The sequence below is a fragment of the Lepisma saccharinum genome, chromosome 2 (assembly GCF_977018435.1).
Source record: "Lepisma saccharinum chromosome 2, izLepSacc3.1, whole genome shotgun sequence".
Lineage (NCBI taxonomy): Eukaryota > Metazoa > Arthropoda > Insecta > Zygentoma > Lepismatidae > Lepisma > Lepisma saccharinum.
Window position 1 is genome coordinate 91,653,553 of NC_139230.1, and position 18,329 is coordinate 91,671,881.

Consider the following 18,329-nt stretch of genomic DNA (forward strand, 5'->3'; position numbering starts at 1 on the left):
TTTGAAAGTACGCAACAATTAAAAAGAATTTGGTTTGGTAATTTGAAAATTTAGAGGAAGCTGTCAACAGAGAACATATTCAAGTAACCAGAGGGTAGGTTAAAATTTCTAGGATGGGGTGAAATAATACATTTTAATTACTATTTTGTCTTCATGCATTTTCACAATTCGCGATAGTTTGATGCTGTAAGCTGGTAGACAAAATGAGCAGACGTTTGCATGTAGTGTTGCATTTATAAATAAATAAATATCATTCCGTGTATTAAAACTGTACATTTCTATTCTTTCCAATATATATTCGATTGTGTGAATCCAATATTGCTCACCTTATCACTCTGACATCAACACTAATATTGTCGCAAGTTGTAACATGATGCTGTGACAGCAGCTGAGGAATCCTCAATATTAATAACTTTTTCCAAGAAGCTCTTACAAATCAGCGATGTCATCATTTTAATCTTGAAGCTCGTGGTTTTTGAATGTAGGTGAAGTACTCTTCTTTAATGTTTTCTCATAAGTTATGCTTTATTTTTAGTAAATAATCAGTCGTAAAAATACATTTGCCGCCAAAGAAAAATTCGTCTGCCTCAGGTTTTCATCCCTTCTTACCTGGCGTAACTAAGCGAGAGAATGGCTTCACTTTTGGGCCGTAAAGCAGTCCTTCCAGTTATATGTACAATTCAATGGTCTACAGCCTAGCAGCCTGAACATTTCCGCCGCCTACTCAGCAGAATTCGGCATTTCCTGCGGCATTCGGTTTGGCGACTGCGCGCTCGTTATCCAATTGTATGGCAACTGTCTTCCTAGTAGTTGCCGTTCCGTAAAATAATATTGGACTTTCAATTTCCAAAGTCTTGTAGGTAGGTTGGTTTCAAGGAATATGGAACCCATTAAGGGTGAGTTCATTGAAAAAAATATACATATTTTTTTAAAAAAATGTTTAATAACGACCCAAATTGAACTACGTACAAAAAGCATTAACGTATTCGTAGAATAGGGTAACTTCAACCAACAACCAAATAAAACACTAGCAAAACAAAACACTTTTTAATCATTAGTCCTTTAGCGGAAACTTCACTGATATCGAAATAACATTGAATATTTTGTAATTTTCATCTTATTGAAATAGTGGTGTAAGCTACTATTTTTATAAAGGCAAAACAATTGAATGTATTGAATGTAAATGTGCAAACTAGACACTGTCTCTCCAAAGAAAACTTTTTGATCGAAGTTCATAACAGAAGAAAATCCAGGACCAGTTCTATCAACACTTTTAGTCATTAAAGTATTGACAATCTGAGCAATAATCGATCTTGTAGTTTCCCTGAAACAAGACGAAAATTTGATATTATAAAATTATAAAAATAAATAATTGAAAATAATAGATTCTTCAACAAACCTTTCTCTTTTCGATTAATCACAAGTGGCAGAAATGCGACACAAAATAAACTTAATAACTAAATAACGTAAACCTACTTTAAAATTTCATGCTGTACTCGTATTTTCCATTTATACTTGATTCCTTTATATCAAGGTGTAGTGTTATATATTCAAAATGTATTTGTTTACTTAATTATGCTTTTAAGTAACAGAGAGAGAAGAGAAAGGATGATAGGGGGGAGGATGAGTATTGTTATACATTTTTTTTCAGTATACTCATATTTATTTTTTATCAACATGCTATGCTTTACATTAATATGTTGTGTGAGGGTATTGTAATATGATGTTTAATCTCTTCAGTTACACAGGCTAAACCATCTACATAATACACACATAGTTACGTATAAACTTACTCATGTATTTACTTTCATATCTTGTGAGGAAATGAAAATCTTGTAGTTAATGAAAATATTACATGTAACAAAAATGAAACTATTATATCTTTGTCACTGAAAAAATTGAGGATGCCCTCTTTAATTTCAACAGCTCACTTACTTTATCGTATCACTTCGATTTCAAACTTAATAGATAATCTCTCCTGAGGAAAGTAAGCGAAAAGTGCGCACACAACATGGCAGTGATGACAGGAGAAGCAGAAACCACCCAGTTCTGAAAAAGTAAAAGCATTAGAAATTTGTAAGTAGCACATGGAAGAAATACACATAATAAAACAACAAAACGTCCTAAATTTTACAATTACAATCTGTAACAAAATTTTGCTAGGTCAGATTTTCATCTCAGAAGCTAAGGGGACAAAATTTTAAAAGGGCTAACAATGCAAAATGTCTAGGAATAACCCTTCAGGAAAAAAAATCATTTAATGAACATATAACCACAACAATAAGTAAAGCTGGAAAAATAGCAAATAAAATAGCAACAATTGGAACCTCAAAATTCAAAATTCCATTAAAACATAGGGGTGTAAGGGTGACCCTTCCACGTAGTACACCCAATTGTCAACCTCACTTCCACGTAGTACACCCTGGACTGCATTTTGCAGACTAACGAGGCTCTGGTGTCTGGGCCTACGGCCTGTATAAGCTTTGTAGGACTGTGTGTGGCGTTGTTCTGTGTTGTCCTTCTTTGTGCTGAGTGCCCCTTTACAGCCTCAGCTTTTAACTGAAGTCAGAATATTTTAGTCTCCGACATTACAGTTGTGTTCTTAGTTATATTTTAGATAAGGTAAGGAGCTGGATTCCGTATCATGTGACGAGTGTAAGATAGCCTAAGTGCTGGCGCACCCAAAATTCTAAATTCAATAAATCAATCAATATTAGCATGTGGATCCCAAGTCTAAAAAAGGTTAGCAATATTAAAAATTAAGGGCATCCCAAAAAAAGTTGATGCTAAGAGGGGCTTTTGGACAACTTCAACTCTGGCACTCCTTGTGGGAATCAAGCCAATCGACAAAGAAATAAAAAGACGCGCATTGAAATACTGATTCAGAAAAGGGAACGAAGAAATAAGATTATAACTAATTTGAACACATGTAGAAATCGTCTTGGACATAAACACTAAAATACTGAGGGAATGGCAGGAAGAATGGCACAACGCGGAGCAAGGCAGAAGGTTATGTGGTTTCCTCCCTGATATCCGAGAAAGGGTGAAAATGAAAAACCTACAGCCGACAAGAGGAATGATCCACTACTTGGCCGGACACGGACCATACGGGCTACACCTAGAAGAAACAAAACAAAGAGACTCCAGTGAATGTGCAACCTGTCAGGTGAAGATACCCCTGAACACAAACTGTTCTGCTGTCCATATCAAAATCCCAAAATTATTCAATTACGACAGAAATTTCCAAATCAAAACACTAATTATCTCATTCGATCAGAATGCATTGAGAACATGGCTGTTGGCTAATCTTGTGTCCAAAGAGGAACTGCATAAATTCAAAACCATACAACACACGCCAAGAATGCAACATGAAAATCCATTGCAACAGTAACCTCAGCCCAGAAGGTCTGCAAGACTCCAACAAGTAACACGGCTGCACGGACACCAAAGGGAAGAGGCTGTGGAACAACAGGATGTAGGACCCCTTGAAGACGCTTCCAGGGTAACTACACAGGAAGTATATCTGCGGGATTTCGAAATCAGGATTCATTCATAATAAATAATCAAATAAATAAACAATGATATAATATAAAGTAATAAAACATCTAACACTGAAAATATAAACAATAACATAAATTCCCGATGTATTACAGGGGACAAAATTTATCCTGATGACCCCGGGAACATGAACCTGTGCCGTGAATACATACATACATACATACATACATATATATATATATATATATATATATATATATATATTATTTCTCTTATTTTCTCCCGCACAAGGCTGGAGTTAATGGAAACCAGTAAACTCCTTGGCTCAACCCTTAAAGCATACTTTAGAATCAGTAGGAATTAGTATGTATAATCTTTACCTTACTCGTTAACACAATTAATATATTCATAAATAAAATATTATGATTAACTATTAAATACATTATACTTAATAAGGAACTAACGCCATTTGGAGTATTACGTTTTTGCACTTAGGATATTTATTCATTTATTAATTTACTTAATATCTAACTCATATTTTATTTTACCTTTACATGAAACAATTTCACTGAACTCCTAACACCACTTATTTTCCAAAACACAAGACTCACTAAGACCACACGGTGCAAAATTAACTTTAACCATATTTCCTCAATGTTTCAATAAATACTTCTAAACGCAAAATAAGGATAAATACTAACGTTGTATATTCACGGACACCAAAAGGTATATCACATCAAGTTAAACATAAAGGGCCTGTTCTGCCTCTAGACATATTTTCATTAATGTCTATATGTATTTCTAACATAATATCTGTACATTTATATGAAATAAACGAAAACATTAAAAAAAGGGAAACCACTAAAAATCCGAGGAAACTGACGTCCTGGTTTATTTAAAGGCACCAGGACAAAGAGCGCATAACACCCAAAAGTATGCGGGAGGAGGTGGCCTTCTTTGGGTGATCCACCCCCATTTTTAATCTTGGTTATTCCTTTCTCTAGATGTCAGAAAGCAATAAATAAACAAATATTGTTAAAAATATATAAAATTCTAACAAACTTTACCACATCTAAAGGAATTTTGATAATGTAGGAGGTTATTAGAGTCTGAAAATATGATCTTACTTGATTTCCATAAAAACGAACTTCTCTAGAATCAACACTTGATTGCAAGACATAACCTACTTCTAATCTTCTTATAGTGTTGCATATGTAGTGGAGTCGAGGAACGATATGAAGCTACTTGAAAAGGAAAAGTATCGGCCTCCCGCCTCAAAAGCCAGGAAACAGCGGCGATGGGACCAGGGTTCACCCAATGTAAAATCCACTTGGCAGGCCCTGGCAATTAAAGGGTTGTTGCGCCACGGAGTTTAGTTTAGTTTAGTTTTACATGGGTTCAACTACATTATTCCGAACTCCCTCTGACAAAGTTATGAAAATGACTGGTGAATTCTCTCAGAAAAGCTGAAGAAATTCTCTGCTGTGACATATATTGATGGGGGTATTTCAATCAGATGTTTCATTATCTTGGCTTCAAGAAAAATGAAGTTTTCAATGAAGTGTGAGACGTACTTAGTGATACACTGTAGACCCTTATAAAAGCTCGCCCTTCACAATTGACATTTTCATTATTCCAATTTAAAAATTGAGTTGCTGTGTTTAATAACAGAAATTCCTGCAAATACTATCTGATAAAATAATGACTGGTTTCAACACATTTATTTGTACATAAAATAGGGATAATATGAATTCTGGTTGCAGTAATAGAATATGAAAAGCAATAATTTATATAATTCATGGGTAGTAACATTTCTCACAATTTATTTTGGGTCATTTGTTGAAGTATTAATTTCGGAAAATTCCATTTGATAAATTCAGCAGGGAAAAAGGTCAGTAATGTAGTCTCCAATCGACTACTTCTTTAGAAAAATGTACCGTCTTACACAAAGGGACAACTTAAAAAAAATCCTGAAATATCTGATTCAACCGTTTCACACAATTTTTATCTCCTTATAAAAGGTTTCAAAGAGCACATATCAGGAGAACTAGTAGCATAATAGTATGTAGAATAGGGTTGCAATGGATTGCATTCTTGTGGATAGAAAGGTATCGTTTGTAAACAAGTCAGGGATGTTTAATTTTTTTGTGTTGAACTATTAAAAAATAAGTTCTTTAACAGCAGCACATTGGTTCTGTCAAATTATTTGAGGGTGGCACAACAAGTACAAATTGGATCTACTACAGCTTTAGGGGGTGCTGTACTTCAAAACTCTGTGGGAGTACAATGTATACATGTACCTCCGTTTCTGCGCCACCGTATGAAATAAAAGGTTAGAAAGAACTTATAACTAAATAAAAATGCCAAAAAAGGCATACTATAGTCTACTTGAAGGAAGTTAAACCATATTGTTTTTTTAGCATGTAAAAGTTGTTTTCTGGCTCGTTTTATGCCTAATCAAATAAACCGTTTAATGCAAATCTGTAACTTTTGAGCATTTTGAATTATTCAGGATGGCTTTAAATATATATACACCAACATCATATGTATATGTATGTATATATAGCTGATGTTGGTTTATATATATAAATAAACAATAGAAGACGGGCAAGGCAACATAATAAGGATAACGATTTAGGGATATCAACATGGAATTGGAATGTACGAACCATGCTCGAGATGGGGAAGATGATGGAAATAGCAGAGGAAACAAGGAAGTACAGTATAAATATAACAGCAATACAAGAGACAAGATGGGCAGATTCAGGTAGAATAGATAAGAATGAATTCACTCTGGTTTATAGTGGAGGACAGATAAAAGGTCATAGAGGAACGGGATTTATAATTGGAAAGGAATGTAGAGGAGCACTAATGGGGTTTAACCCAGTTAGTGACAGATTGTGCGTAATTAGAATGAGAGGTAGATTACAAAATATAACTTTAATATCTGCTTACGCACCAACCGAGGAAACAGGAGAAGCTGCCAAGGATGAATTCTACGATGAACTGGAAGGGCTGTGTGGTGAAATTAGTAAGCATGATATCACAATCATACTAGGAGACTTTAACGCTTAAATTGGAAAATATGAGAAAAATAAACAGGCAACAGGCATTACATGAAACGACTAGCAAAAATGGGAAGAGAAGAATAATTACATTTCTGTGGCAAAAATAATATGTACATTAAAAGTACTGTACATACTTCAAACATAAATACATCCACAAAGGCACATAGAAAATTCCAGGAACAAACGTGGTTATTCAAATAGACCACGTGATAGTTAACAGACGGCACTCCTTCTCAATAACAGATGTTAGAACATATAGAGGACCAAACTGTGATAGCGACCGCTATATGGTAAGAAGTATAAGGCAAAAAATTGCTAATGCTGCTAAGATAACAGAAGAGATTAAGGTGGGATACGGTGGAGCCGTCTCTCGTCACTCACACAGAACTCAAAACGTGTCAATTGACACATATATTTTGATTTCAATAACACGTTAACGTGCATAAACTGCATATGATGCACCTTTTTATGTGTCAAAATGCACATAGAAATGTATAAAAGGATATTTTTATCAGATGAAGTTCCGTGTGATGCACTAAAATGCATCAATTGGGAAAATCAGATAAGATCATTTCGAAGATAACAAACTTTCACTTTTAATGCATCAATTGACACAGCTAAATATGCAATTTTGTTATCTTCGAAATGATCTTGTCTGATCTTCCCAATTGATGCATTTTAGTGCATCACAGGGAACTTCATCTGATAAAAGTATCCTTTTATACATGTCTATGTGCATTTTGACACATTAAAAGGTGCATCATATGCAGTTTATGCAAGTTAACGTGTTATTGGAAATAAAATATGTGTCTCAATTGACAAGTTTTGAGTTATGAGTGTACTTGCACAGAGACTTGTTCCCCTGCTCCAGAGATATAGGGGACAGAGTGTATGCACATTATATCAGTAAGGAAGAGAAAAGAGACAGACGACACGTCTGCGACCTGTCATGCCGCAGTGTGAAACACTGATGTTGATTGGCAGGTTTCCAAGCGACATGTGTCGCGTGTCACTTCGGTCTGAAATCTCCCTACTGTTATCAAGAATCGTCTGTAATTAACCACATCCAACTTACTTGTGAAATCAACTGTAATAGAAGCTAATTATACTCATCTATGTAGAACACATTAATAATAATCTAACATATGACTTACAGTAATGTTACATTATTCATATTTGTATGTAACGATGTATGATTCTGCTTGAAATAACTCAGTATTTTATTAACGGTACAAAACTTGTAGCTTTTTTTGTGTTCACCAACCAATTACTAAATGTCTTGTAAAATACAAGATACTGTATAGTGAATATTGTACATTGAATATACTTGCCATGAGATCATGAATCCAGTATCCAGCAATGTCTGTGGCCTTCCCGAGCGTGTTCACAGCTGCCCTGGAATACGCTGTTGGACTTGGCACGAAGAAATTAGCTTTCCTAAGATATTCGCTGAATTGCGTCATGTTGGTGGCAACGTAGTGAGGGACTAGTTTTTGTACGAAGATTCCGTAACCTTCAACTTCATATCTTAAAGCTTCCGTAAAGTTTCTTACATAAACCTGCAAGGAAAGAAGAACATTTGTTAAATTACGAGTCATTTGTAATTTTTGTTTATTTTAATTCGATTTTTTTCAACATTCAGAATGGTGGATGAAATTATCGGATGAAGAAACATCATGTCTTACACATGATTTGCATCTAGAACCCCTGGTGTTGTAGCGGGTTACACTAACTACTAGACCAAGGAGGGTTGTCTTCTGCTTTACTAAAAGACAACATAGTACAACAAATTTGGAGTTTGAATGAACCATACCATTTTTACAGACAGACAATCCAAAATGCACAACAACTTAAATGTTGCATTTCAACTGTAAGATATTTTTTTGTTCATGTTTCATTTTAAGTACCAGGTCTAATTTTCAAAACTCCCCTGTATCATGATTGTTACTATTCGAAGCACACTGCTACGGGATTTTTTAAAAATAATAACCGTGTAAAAGCAACTCACTAAATTAATTGCTATTGTGCGTTTGTTTGGACTTTCTCCATGAGAAGCGACTACACATCATGGATTAGGGATTTCAACTTTCTCCCCAAGGGAATTTCGGTGATCCCTATTCTAAGTTTCCGTTGTGCAATATGAAGTCAATTTTTCCAAGTGTTTGACACAATCGAACTTTAACAATCATTAACGGCATAAGCTACAAGGACCATTTTCTTAAAAATCAATCCTTAACTTCTTTCATTTTAATAATCGAGAAGATTATTGATTTAACATACTGTTATATATACTGTAGAGAAAACTCCCATAAGTTTTCCATATCATAAAAAATGTAATTATTTCCAGCAAAATGAGGAACCTGAAGCTCTCTTTTCATATTCAGGGAGGAATAATAGACGGAAGTGCTTGACCACAAGAGCAGGGAGCGTGTTCGATCAGCTGGAGATTTGTTTACAAAGTTTACAAAGTTTGTTTTAAATCCATTTTGTGCAAAAATATGCTAAAAAGGACTGGACCTACAGTTTAAAGTACGATTCGAACAGTATGTGTCTCCACCGGGGACCGAACTCGGGGCCTTTTGTTTAAATAGTGACAGTGTTACCACAACGTCATCAGGGAGGCGCGTACTAGAGATTTGTGAATAAGAGTCATGGTCAATATGATATTAGGGACAGTTGAATAAGGGGTAACGTGAATTTATCTTCATAACTGGAACTTACCAGGTGACAAACAATTCTGATCATATGCAAGGGTTATAGTAAGTGCAGTGAGTGTACTACATATCAGTTCATCACCAGAGCTAGGGCCATTTTCAGGCCCCAAGGTGTAGGATGCAGTATTTTTAAAAATAAATGGCATGAGTTTATCCGCCTCTGTCTGACATCTGACGCACATACCCTTCCCTTCCCCCACACCACTAGAAAAGGCTAAGAGGCACAAATGAGAATCAGGCTAAAATACGTACTTCACACTGTACTACTGCGCATGTCACACAATCACGTTTTTTACTTGTTTACTTTTCATGTAATTGTCGTCATCAATTCTTAATTTAGCCAGTACTCCGTGGTGTTGCAATGGAATACAGTATTCTGGGACAAGCATGTGGCATTTTTTGTTACCAATGAGGCTCGTACGAGTGTACGGCCTGAACGTTGAAAATTCAAGCACTTTAGATTGAAACTGATCTATTTCCAACAACTTTCCCCTCCTTCCACTTTTCGCTATGTGCACTAATAACGGAGTTGTCTATGGGACCAGACTTTCGAATCACCCAGTATTTCTAATAACTGGAAATGTAGTAAACATCATATGTTAATTCGTAACATACCCTTCGGTACGTGGGTTCGAAACTAGTGGGTAGTGTAGCTCACTCATCATTCATCCTTGATTATGGAGCAATTCGCTATTCATGGTAAGCTTGATGGTAAGGTGCGAGAGGTGATAATTACACACATATGAATGGCAAGACACAACACTTGAGTTTTAAACCCCTAAAGACTGGATCAGCGTGGCTAATGGAAAACGGTATACCTGTCTCTGTATAGTAGCTGCAGTTCTGTGAAGAATGGTTATGGTCGTGACTGTACAAAAGAGTCTGGCTTGCGACTTGCTCCAATGCGTCCTTGCCCAAATCGTACTTCTGCCTCTCTCTCTGCAATGCTCGTAACTGACTACTCACCCCTGTCCTCCTAGACATTTATTCCGATCGAATTTACTGACAATGCCGAATCAGATACCTGCAATCTCTTCCTTGATTGCAATTGTTTAGACCTGTTTAAAACGATGGCGATCAAGGAAGCTCGGCAATGTCTGACAAGGCATTTTTCAGATGTTTCTAGATATTTCGTGTCTGGAAAAGTGATGGCTAAATGTCTGGGATGTGGAGTTCTTTGTACTTAATATTTTCAATGATTTTATAGATTGTTACGAATTCAAACAATATTGTTTCATTTCTGTTACACTTTTACCTTTGAATTATAGGAATTTGTCTATCAAAATATGTTATCATGCATTGCCTAACCTACCCTACCCTACCCAAGCCTAAAATAAATCTAACGTAACTCCGGATTCCATTGGCATCCTATTTTTAAATTTTGTACAGTTATTGAGTATGTATGTATGACATATAATTTTTTTAAAAAAATAAAGACCCGTTTATGAGAAAATGGCTACCAAAATTTCCTTTACGCCATCTTCAATTGTTTCTTCACCCTGACATAGGCACAATATACGTATTTCGTGTGGAATGGGCATAAATTCTTATTATTGATAAAATTACAACGCCTCCCACACCAATGACAACTTCCCAGGTGGCACATAATTTATATTGTCTTCTGCATACATTGAAGATTACAATTAGTGATTTTATTAGATTTATTTATATTATTATATTTGTAATAGATTTTCTAACCATATTATGTGTGTTTCTGTTAGCCGACATTCAATACCATGATATAATTCAATATTTTTTAATTAAAAAACATGAGATCCTCGACATACTTAACGGGTAGGAAGCAACTTAGATTATATATTCCATAAATTTTCATTGCTCTATATTCATACACACACAATGTGATGGCATCATTATTAAAATTAATAGCACCATTCCTGCCCCCCCCCCCTCCCAGCTACTTAACATGCAACTTACCACGTGACAAACGTTTTTTACGTTTCTTACTTAGTAAGGTTTATGATTGCGTAACTCTTCCAAATTTCCTAGGGAGGATTGGAGTAATATAGTGGCCCTCAATGTAATTAGATTTGCTCCTACTTTTTTATTATTTTTTTTTAACTGTATGTCGATTGTCTGCCTCTCTACGTTAATTGCAATGACGAGGATGAATGGTAAATTTATGAAATTGATAAAACGATCAATGATCGTGAATCAATGAATTGTTCCTGCCTTACGTAGTATTCGCACGAAGGACTCCTACTTCGTAACGTGTTGATGTTACTTTAACCACCTTTTCACGAAATATTACAAATATTCTCTTGTAAGATGAGAAATGAGAAAACCGAGGTGTACTACGTGGAAGAGAGGTTGGCTTTTTGGAGCCTTCAGCTAATATTACCGCTTACACCCCGTATTATTCTATATCAAACATGTCTGATGCGATTTGATCTTAAATTGGATAGCTTGCATCAGTGGCGACGATTTCAAGTTAATGAGGGAGGGCAAGATTAACAAAAAGGATATATTATTTAATATCTGCTTCACTTGGGGAATTTTCAGGGAGCAGAAGGTGCCTTGCCATCGCTGACGTCTTTTGTCTGGTAATTGCATGATAGTCAAGGTACAGCAACTGATCTTTAAAGTGTCTCAAAAATGTTTAATAATGTCTGTTTCATAGAGGTATTTCTTATGGTGACATTACAGTTCAGTTTATGTGCAGATATCTGTAATAGTAACAAAAAGAATTCTGGAAAGATTTTTTAAGTGCCAAAAGTGTAACAGGAAGGAAAATTTAGAAAAAGAAGTTTTATTTAACTTTACTTGCTGCATTATAAAATTTGGAGGATTGTTATGTTAATTCGTTTTCCAATTTAAATATCAGGATTTTTTTTTCTTTCAGTGACTCCATGAAGTTTAAGCATCTGTTCCAAGTCTTCAAAAAATTATTTTGTTTTCAAAACTATGAACAGATGTCCCATATTTGGAGACAATTATTTAAAAACGTGAAATCACTTTTTACTGTAATTCGTGTTCATGTATTTAATGCATTAAGACTATATGAAGAACTGCTTTGAAAATATTAATGTACATTATTGTAAAACAACACTATCTGAAAGTTATAAGGAATATGGACTTTTCCAGAGGCACCGACAATGGGAAGAGAAAAGGCATTCTGCCTCCTTCCCCTAATATCAAGATTTTTATTCTAAATGATTGATATGTTTTCTTTCTCTAAAGTATATAGTAGTTTGAAGCGATTAGAATAGGGTATGGGTATCACAAGAGGTGGGCGATTACATCTCAAGCAGTAAGTAAAAATTGAAATCCTGGAAATTGAAGACGAAAAGTTGGTAAACGCTGTAAGTGCCAAAATAATTCAAACACCGTTTTCCACGTTAAACTGTGCAATGTGCCATGCTTTATAATGTGGTAAACGTGAAAAGTGTCTGGTAGCCCTCTAAGTAGTTCAAAGGGCGTGTAAAGAGGTCACTAGTGTGAACGTTCTTACGGGCTGATGTGCGGAACGATGCGATTTCCCAACACTTTCGCTTTTGGCACTTACAACGTTTACTACTTTTAGTCCTCAATTACTTTAAAAGCAAGTTTTATTCTTGCAATTAGTTTATATGACGAAAATATGTTCAATTCGAATTCATGTTTATGTTAAATTCTTTTATTGTCATAACGTCGACAATAAACTGAAATTTCATAACAGGCTAATGGTGAATAATCATTTGTACAAACTATCAACGCCACCTCATAAAAGGGAATCAAGGGAATCGAGTGGTTGTATTTTGAACATTCATTATAGCTCATTAAGCGTTCGTCTGTTACAAAACTGGAATTATGAAGCTTCCCCGTTCACACTTGGTAGTATATACAAAAATATGTCAAGTACATAATTTAATTGAAATTAAGCGTCCTATTCAACAAGGTGTCACTCGACACCGTTACTTACCTATAATATAGAGGAACTTCCCTTACCCGTATCCCCTTACAAATGCGCCACTCATTTTCAAAATATCAATATTCTACTTGCTTTATGAATTTTGATGTAAACTACAATTTCTTTTAAAAGTTTTCGGATTCGTTTTGAAAATATTAATCTGTTGCGAAGTTACGGGCAAATTAAAATCATAAAACCATTTTTGTGCGTTCATTCGAACGCAGTTGGCCAATTCAAAAAGGTTTCTTACAAAAGTTGTGAAACAAAATATCACTTGACCCTATTTACTATTTGAAAGTACTAAGGTACTCCCGAACAACCCCCCTTTTCCCCAGCAGGGTACCACATACGTTCAGAATACTAGCTCTCGACTAACCCAAAGCTTGATTATGAGCTGGTGGCGATAGTAAGTGAAATTTATTATTTTATATAATTAACTTGTTACGCAATTATATATTCGCCTGTGTGTGTTATAAATGAATGAGTTAGTGTGTGTGTGATTTATGTCACACTTGTTCCCCAAAATTATTTTAAATCGTCACCATACTGGGTTTTTTTCGTCACGTATTTACAATAATGGAAGGTTACTAGAAATGATTTGAATTTTCGATGAGTTAAAAATATATCCCTGAGATTAAGATTTATGCTCTATACCGGGAATCTGTGCAGCAAGGCCACGCATAAAAGCAGAGTAGGGGAGAAAGCGAATGGGTGGAGCGAAGCAGTACACGCTGCTGGAAAGGCTGGTAACTGCAGTTGCTGTTCCACCTCCAAGCAATCCCGTCTCCTCTCACGCGTTCATTAGTCGAGCCTCTCGTGTCACTACTTGCTCTCGTTCGCTCGCTCCAGAGATTCCCGAGACAGTATACATTTACCTAATAACCATTTCTTTAATAGTTGCAGATAAATGATTGGAAATTGTAATTTCATTTCAAAATAAACATGCTAAAACCCGATTATTTTTGTACCTTGTGAATATTGAAAGTTATTCATTTGTAAGCAATTACTTAAATTGCTACATGTAAGATTACAATTGCTTCATAATTTATGTGAGGATTGACGATAACTCTATGCAAGACTAAACAAACATACCGCGTGAAATATGAAGCATAATAAGACATTATTCATTCCAGAAAATACGATGGTCATCCGGAAAGTAATTTCTGTTTGGATATAAAAGAAACACCAGGACATTGTGAGAGTTTGTATTAAGTATAACTGATGCCCGTTTTCACCAACGTCGATTTACTCGCGAGTAAGAGTAAACTCAGAGTTAACCCACGAATCGGCTGAGACTCTGTCCGAAAAGTACAAAGTACATACTTGAAGCATGGTCTTAACGGAAGTGACGTCACTTAGTACAGTTCGAAAGCGTCAAGTTCACGAGGTATCGAGATCACAGGACAGAGCACACGAACTTGGAGGCTTGGTCACGTGACAAGTGGACTTGTTGTTCATTTGTTTCAAATCGCGGAGGTAGAAAGCCAGCAAGTTGTTTGTTGCAGTTCTTCTAAGGTGTGGAAATGTGTGATTTCTGTGGTGAAAATCAAATGTTTAAAACGTGTAAAACCAACGTGTCCTCGGTTATCTACTGATCATATTTAGCGCTGCAGTCGAAGTGCAGTTCGAAAGATCTTCACTTCCAGTCCACGACTTGAAGACCGCACTGCGAAACCATTCTCGAAGTATGCTCGCTTCAAGTACGGTCTTGCACCTTTCGGACACGGCCTCATTATCTGTTGCACTAACAGAAACGCCGGGTAAGCTGGGAGTAGAATCAAGGTCAACTTTACCCTCCGAGATCGGTGAGTAAAAGCGGAGTAAACCCACGCGCAGCGGAGTAATGGCTGCCATCCGCAACCGGTAATGTATCACTTCAAACTTTCAAAACTAAATAAATGTAAAATGGGAAGTAATAGACTCAAACTGCGTATGAAAAATGCGAGAAATATATAGTATGTTATTAAATATATACTTTGGGAGATGCTTACTGTGCACATTCTGCAGTAAAGAGTTTGTAAATTTGAACGTGCAATACAAACACAAACATACACCCAGTAGCCGGAAAAAGTGGAATATTACGGAGATATCCAAGTCCCGTTACAGCCACCCAGTGATTTATCCACACCCCCTAACACCCCCCTAATACCCCCCCAACACCCTCCCAAATTTTGACGAACCCCCCCAACCAGAAAAGTGGACCCCCCCTGCAGGGGTGTGTAAATATGGATTTTTATATCAACAATAGAATGACAATACTTCAATTCTAAAGGAACCATTTGTAGCTCCAGAAGAAGCGAAGTCCAATGGACCTTTCGATCAACTACAACCTTAGTGTCAAAGAAGGAGGGTGGAATGTTCAGCATGGCCATTTCCTGGAAACACCAGCTCCCTTGACAAGGCTTCGCTAGGGAAGGGACACTGTCATCTGGAAAATGTCAAACTGACCTCTAGCCCTCCTTCTAGGGAGCACATACCGCACACAGTGTTTGTAAATTCAACCCCTGAGTCAATGAAATTTACATTCCGTTTCATTTTCCTTTCAATTCTTTATATGGGCGTCCGGAAGGCCCCCGGGAAATGAAAGTCAACAAAAAATTATATTTTTTCACATATAAATTCATTTCAGCCATAATAATATGCGTTAATTATTGCATGAATGTGATAAATTCAAATTTAAGCGATGTTTTTTGAGGGAACAATACTATTATTGGGGAAAATGTGCCTTGTTTGCCCCCCCCCCTGGAAAAAAATACCTTCCCTGTCCCTTCCTGGAAAATATCCTGCGGACGTCCATGATTCTTTCATGTGAAAAATGTACGATAAAAGTAAGGGAAGAAATTCAAAGATACAGGTTTGTCTCCTTATAGTGAATTGTGTTACTATGGTTAGCAACACTCTTTTCTGTAACTTGGGCAAGATGGATGATTTTGAAGTGGTAGAGAAGAGAACAGTCAATTGCCTTAGGTCAGTCTCAATGTAGCATCTCAGTTCGTGTGTTGTTTCTGCTTATGTAACAATGTCTAAAACTTTACTGCAAAATTGGCTGAAGAAGATAGAGAAATTGAAACCAGACAGAAAGAAACCGAAAGTGGCGAGTAGAAAAACAGTGACACCATATGTAGGTATAATTTCTTCCAACGGATATTCATAAAGTACCAATATAAAATTTATTGACCCAGTATTCGATATAAAACGGCAAGTATTTCATGAAGAACCTAAGTGATTCATTCGTCTATAGTTGATGTGTGTGGCCATTTTTGTGGCTCTAAGAGTTCTTACCTTTGTAAAAGAATTTACAGTTTATAAGAAATTAGAAAGAGAGTTGTAAAGGGGGGGGAGGTCGCGCGGGGTTTGTCTGGGTGCAAAGGACAAATGGGCTGCCGAACAAGCAAAACGGATATAAATAGAAAAGCGTTAACGTCGTAGTGCCCTGTGAAATTACTGGCACCCTATTAAAGTTATTGCCAGTTTGCAAAGATATAGATTCTTTTTATCTAGTCTGTTCCCTGACATAATGACATATTTTTTTTTTACAACTTTTCAGAGAAAGCAAAGAAAGTAAAAGGAATTAAACATAAAAAGAAATGTTATTTACATTAAGTCCCAAATTTATATCTGACCATAGGCGCACCAGTGGGGGTACGATGGTGCTTGTCACTGCCTGCTGGAAAACGTGGAGAGAAAAAATATTGCTTGTTTCATTGTGCTATATGTGTTGGAAAGTGAAATAAATGCTATTCAATTTTTAAATGATTGAAAATAAAGCATTACCTCAAATTAGAAGTGAAAATTCCTTGACTTCCCTTTGCAACTAACATGCCATGCGTTTATTTGCACATGTTCTTTAGTTTTCTTTTAAGGCAAAGAGACACAATTCCCTAGAGTCTCTCGTTCAGTATTTGAAAGATAAACTCTCAACAGTGCCAAGCATATTTTCCAAAGTTTTGTAAGGGTATAAGACTTCAATATAAAATTCCTTGACCGATTTCATTCAAAAGCAATACCAGATGTCTTTCAAACGTGCATCTCAATTTCCCACTATATTTTTAAGTCTTCATGGCCATGCTCTATATAGAGTTTCATTATTTTGTTTTTCAGTTTGTGAATCATTGTTTAAACAGAGATTTGTAAACACCAGCAGCATTTGGAACACACTCGCAACATAGAACTATTAAAATCACGTGTATATATATATATATATATATATATATATATGCATATTTTCTAACTGAAGCTAGAACAGGAGGAGGCAGGGGGCATGTGCTGAGGTAAAGAGGACACCGAATGAGCAAAGCAAGATTGTAAAGAGTACACATGGTGGGATACTGTGAAATGAAAGTATTGTCGCTATGTTTAATTAATAATATGCATTATCAGTTTGCAAATAAATAGTTCTAAAAATTTTCTTGATCGGTTCGCTCGAAGTGAGGTAATTTATTTAACACTCATGTTATATCTGCAGATACATGTACTTATTAATCCTACTTCAGACAGACAAGAGCACACGCACCCACCCATGCAATGCATTCTCACCGATATTTCATCAATGAATTGGGTCCCCCCCACCCCAAGATAATATCTGAGTTACACCTACGAGAAGAACCATACAAATACAGTAAAAAAATATTGCGCAAGTGTTCCTAATTTCTTTATAACTAGCTTAAGAATTGCATGAAATAATCCCTGGTAATAATATATTTAAATTTTGTGTATTTCAATGTCATCTCTTATGTTTGTCTAACGATTGATTAAATCAAGTACTGAACTGTAGACTGAAATGTTAACATTATCACAAAAATATATTTTCCATCTTATCCAGCATTTGACATCTTTTTTCTTCTGAAATGTTACGTGAAGGGAAGGGAAGGGGTTAATCTCTGGAAACATCTATGAACAAATTGAATTAGGACAAACATTTTAAAACCGTCTAAAATATTCACTTAACATTCCCAAACTTACACCCCCCAAAAGTTTCCAACACCCCCCCAAGTGAAAAATCCTGGATAAACCCCTGCAGCCACCCTTTTTCTTTTTTCCTGTCATGCAGACACACCGCAAGGTGCCACGAGTTGAAACACGCGTTGTCGAAACAGGTAACCAATCACGTGCGTCCATATGTATGACGTTTAGGCACTTGCT

General features: G+C 36.0%; 1 protein-coding gene across 1 annotated transcript in view; it reads right to left on the reverse strand.

Moving 5' to 3' along the window:
* Positions 1-930: 930 nt before the first annotated feature.
* LOC145984469 (inactive hydroxysteroid dehydrogenase-like protein 1) overlaps positions 931-18,329 on the reverse strand; it is a 42,181-nt gene continuing 24,782 nt past the window's right edge. The window contains exons 5-7 of the mRNA XM_083118128.1: positions 7,898-8,125; positions 1,936-2,049; positions 931-1,324 (exon numbers count right to left, since the gene is read on the reverse strand). Of these exons, the coding sequence (XP_082974254.1) occupies positions 1,945-2,049; positions 7,898-8,125 (333 nt within the window). The 3' untranslated portion in view covers positions 931-1,324; positions 1,936-1,944. The remainder of the gene's footprint in view (positions 1,325-1,935; positions 2,050-7,897; positions 8,126-18,329) is intronic.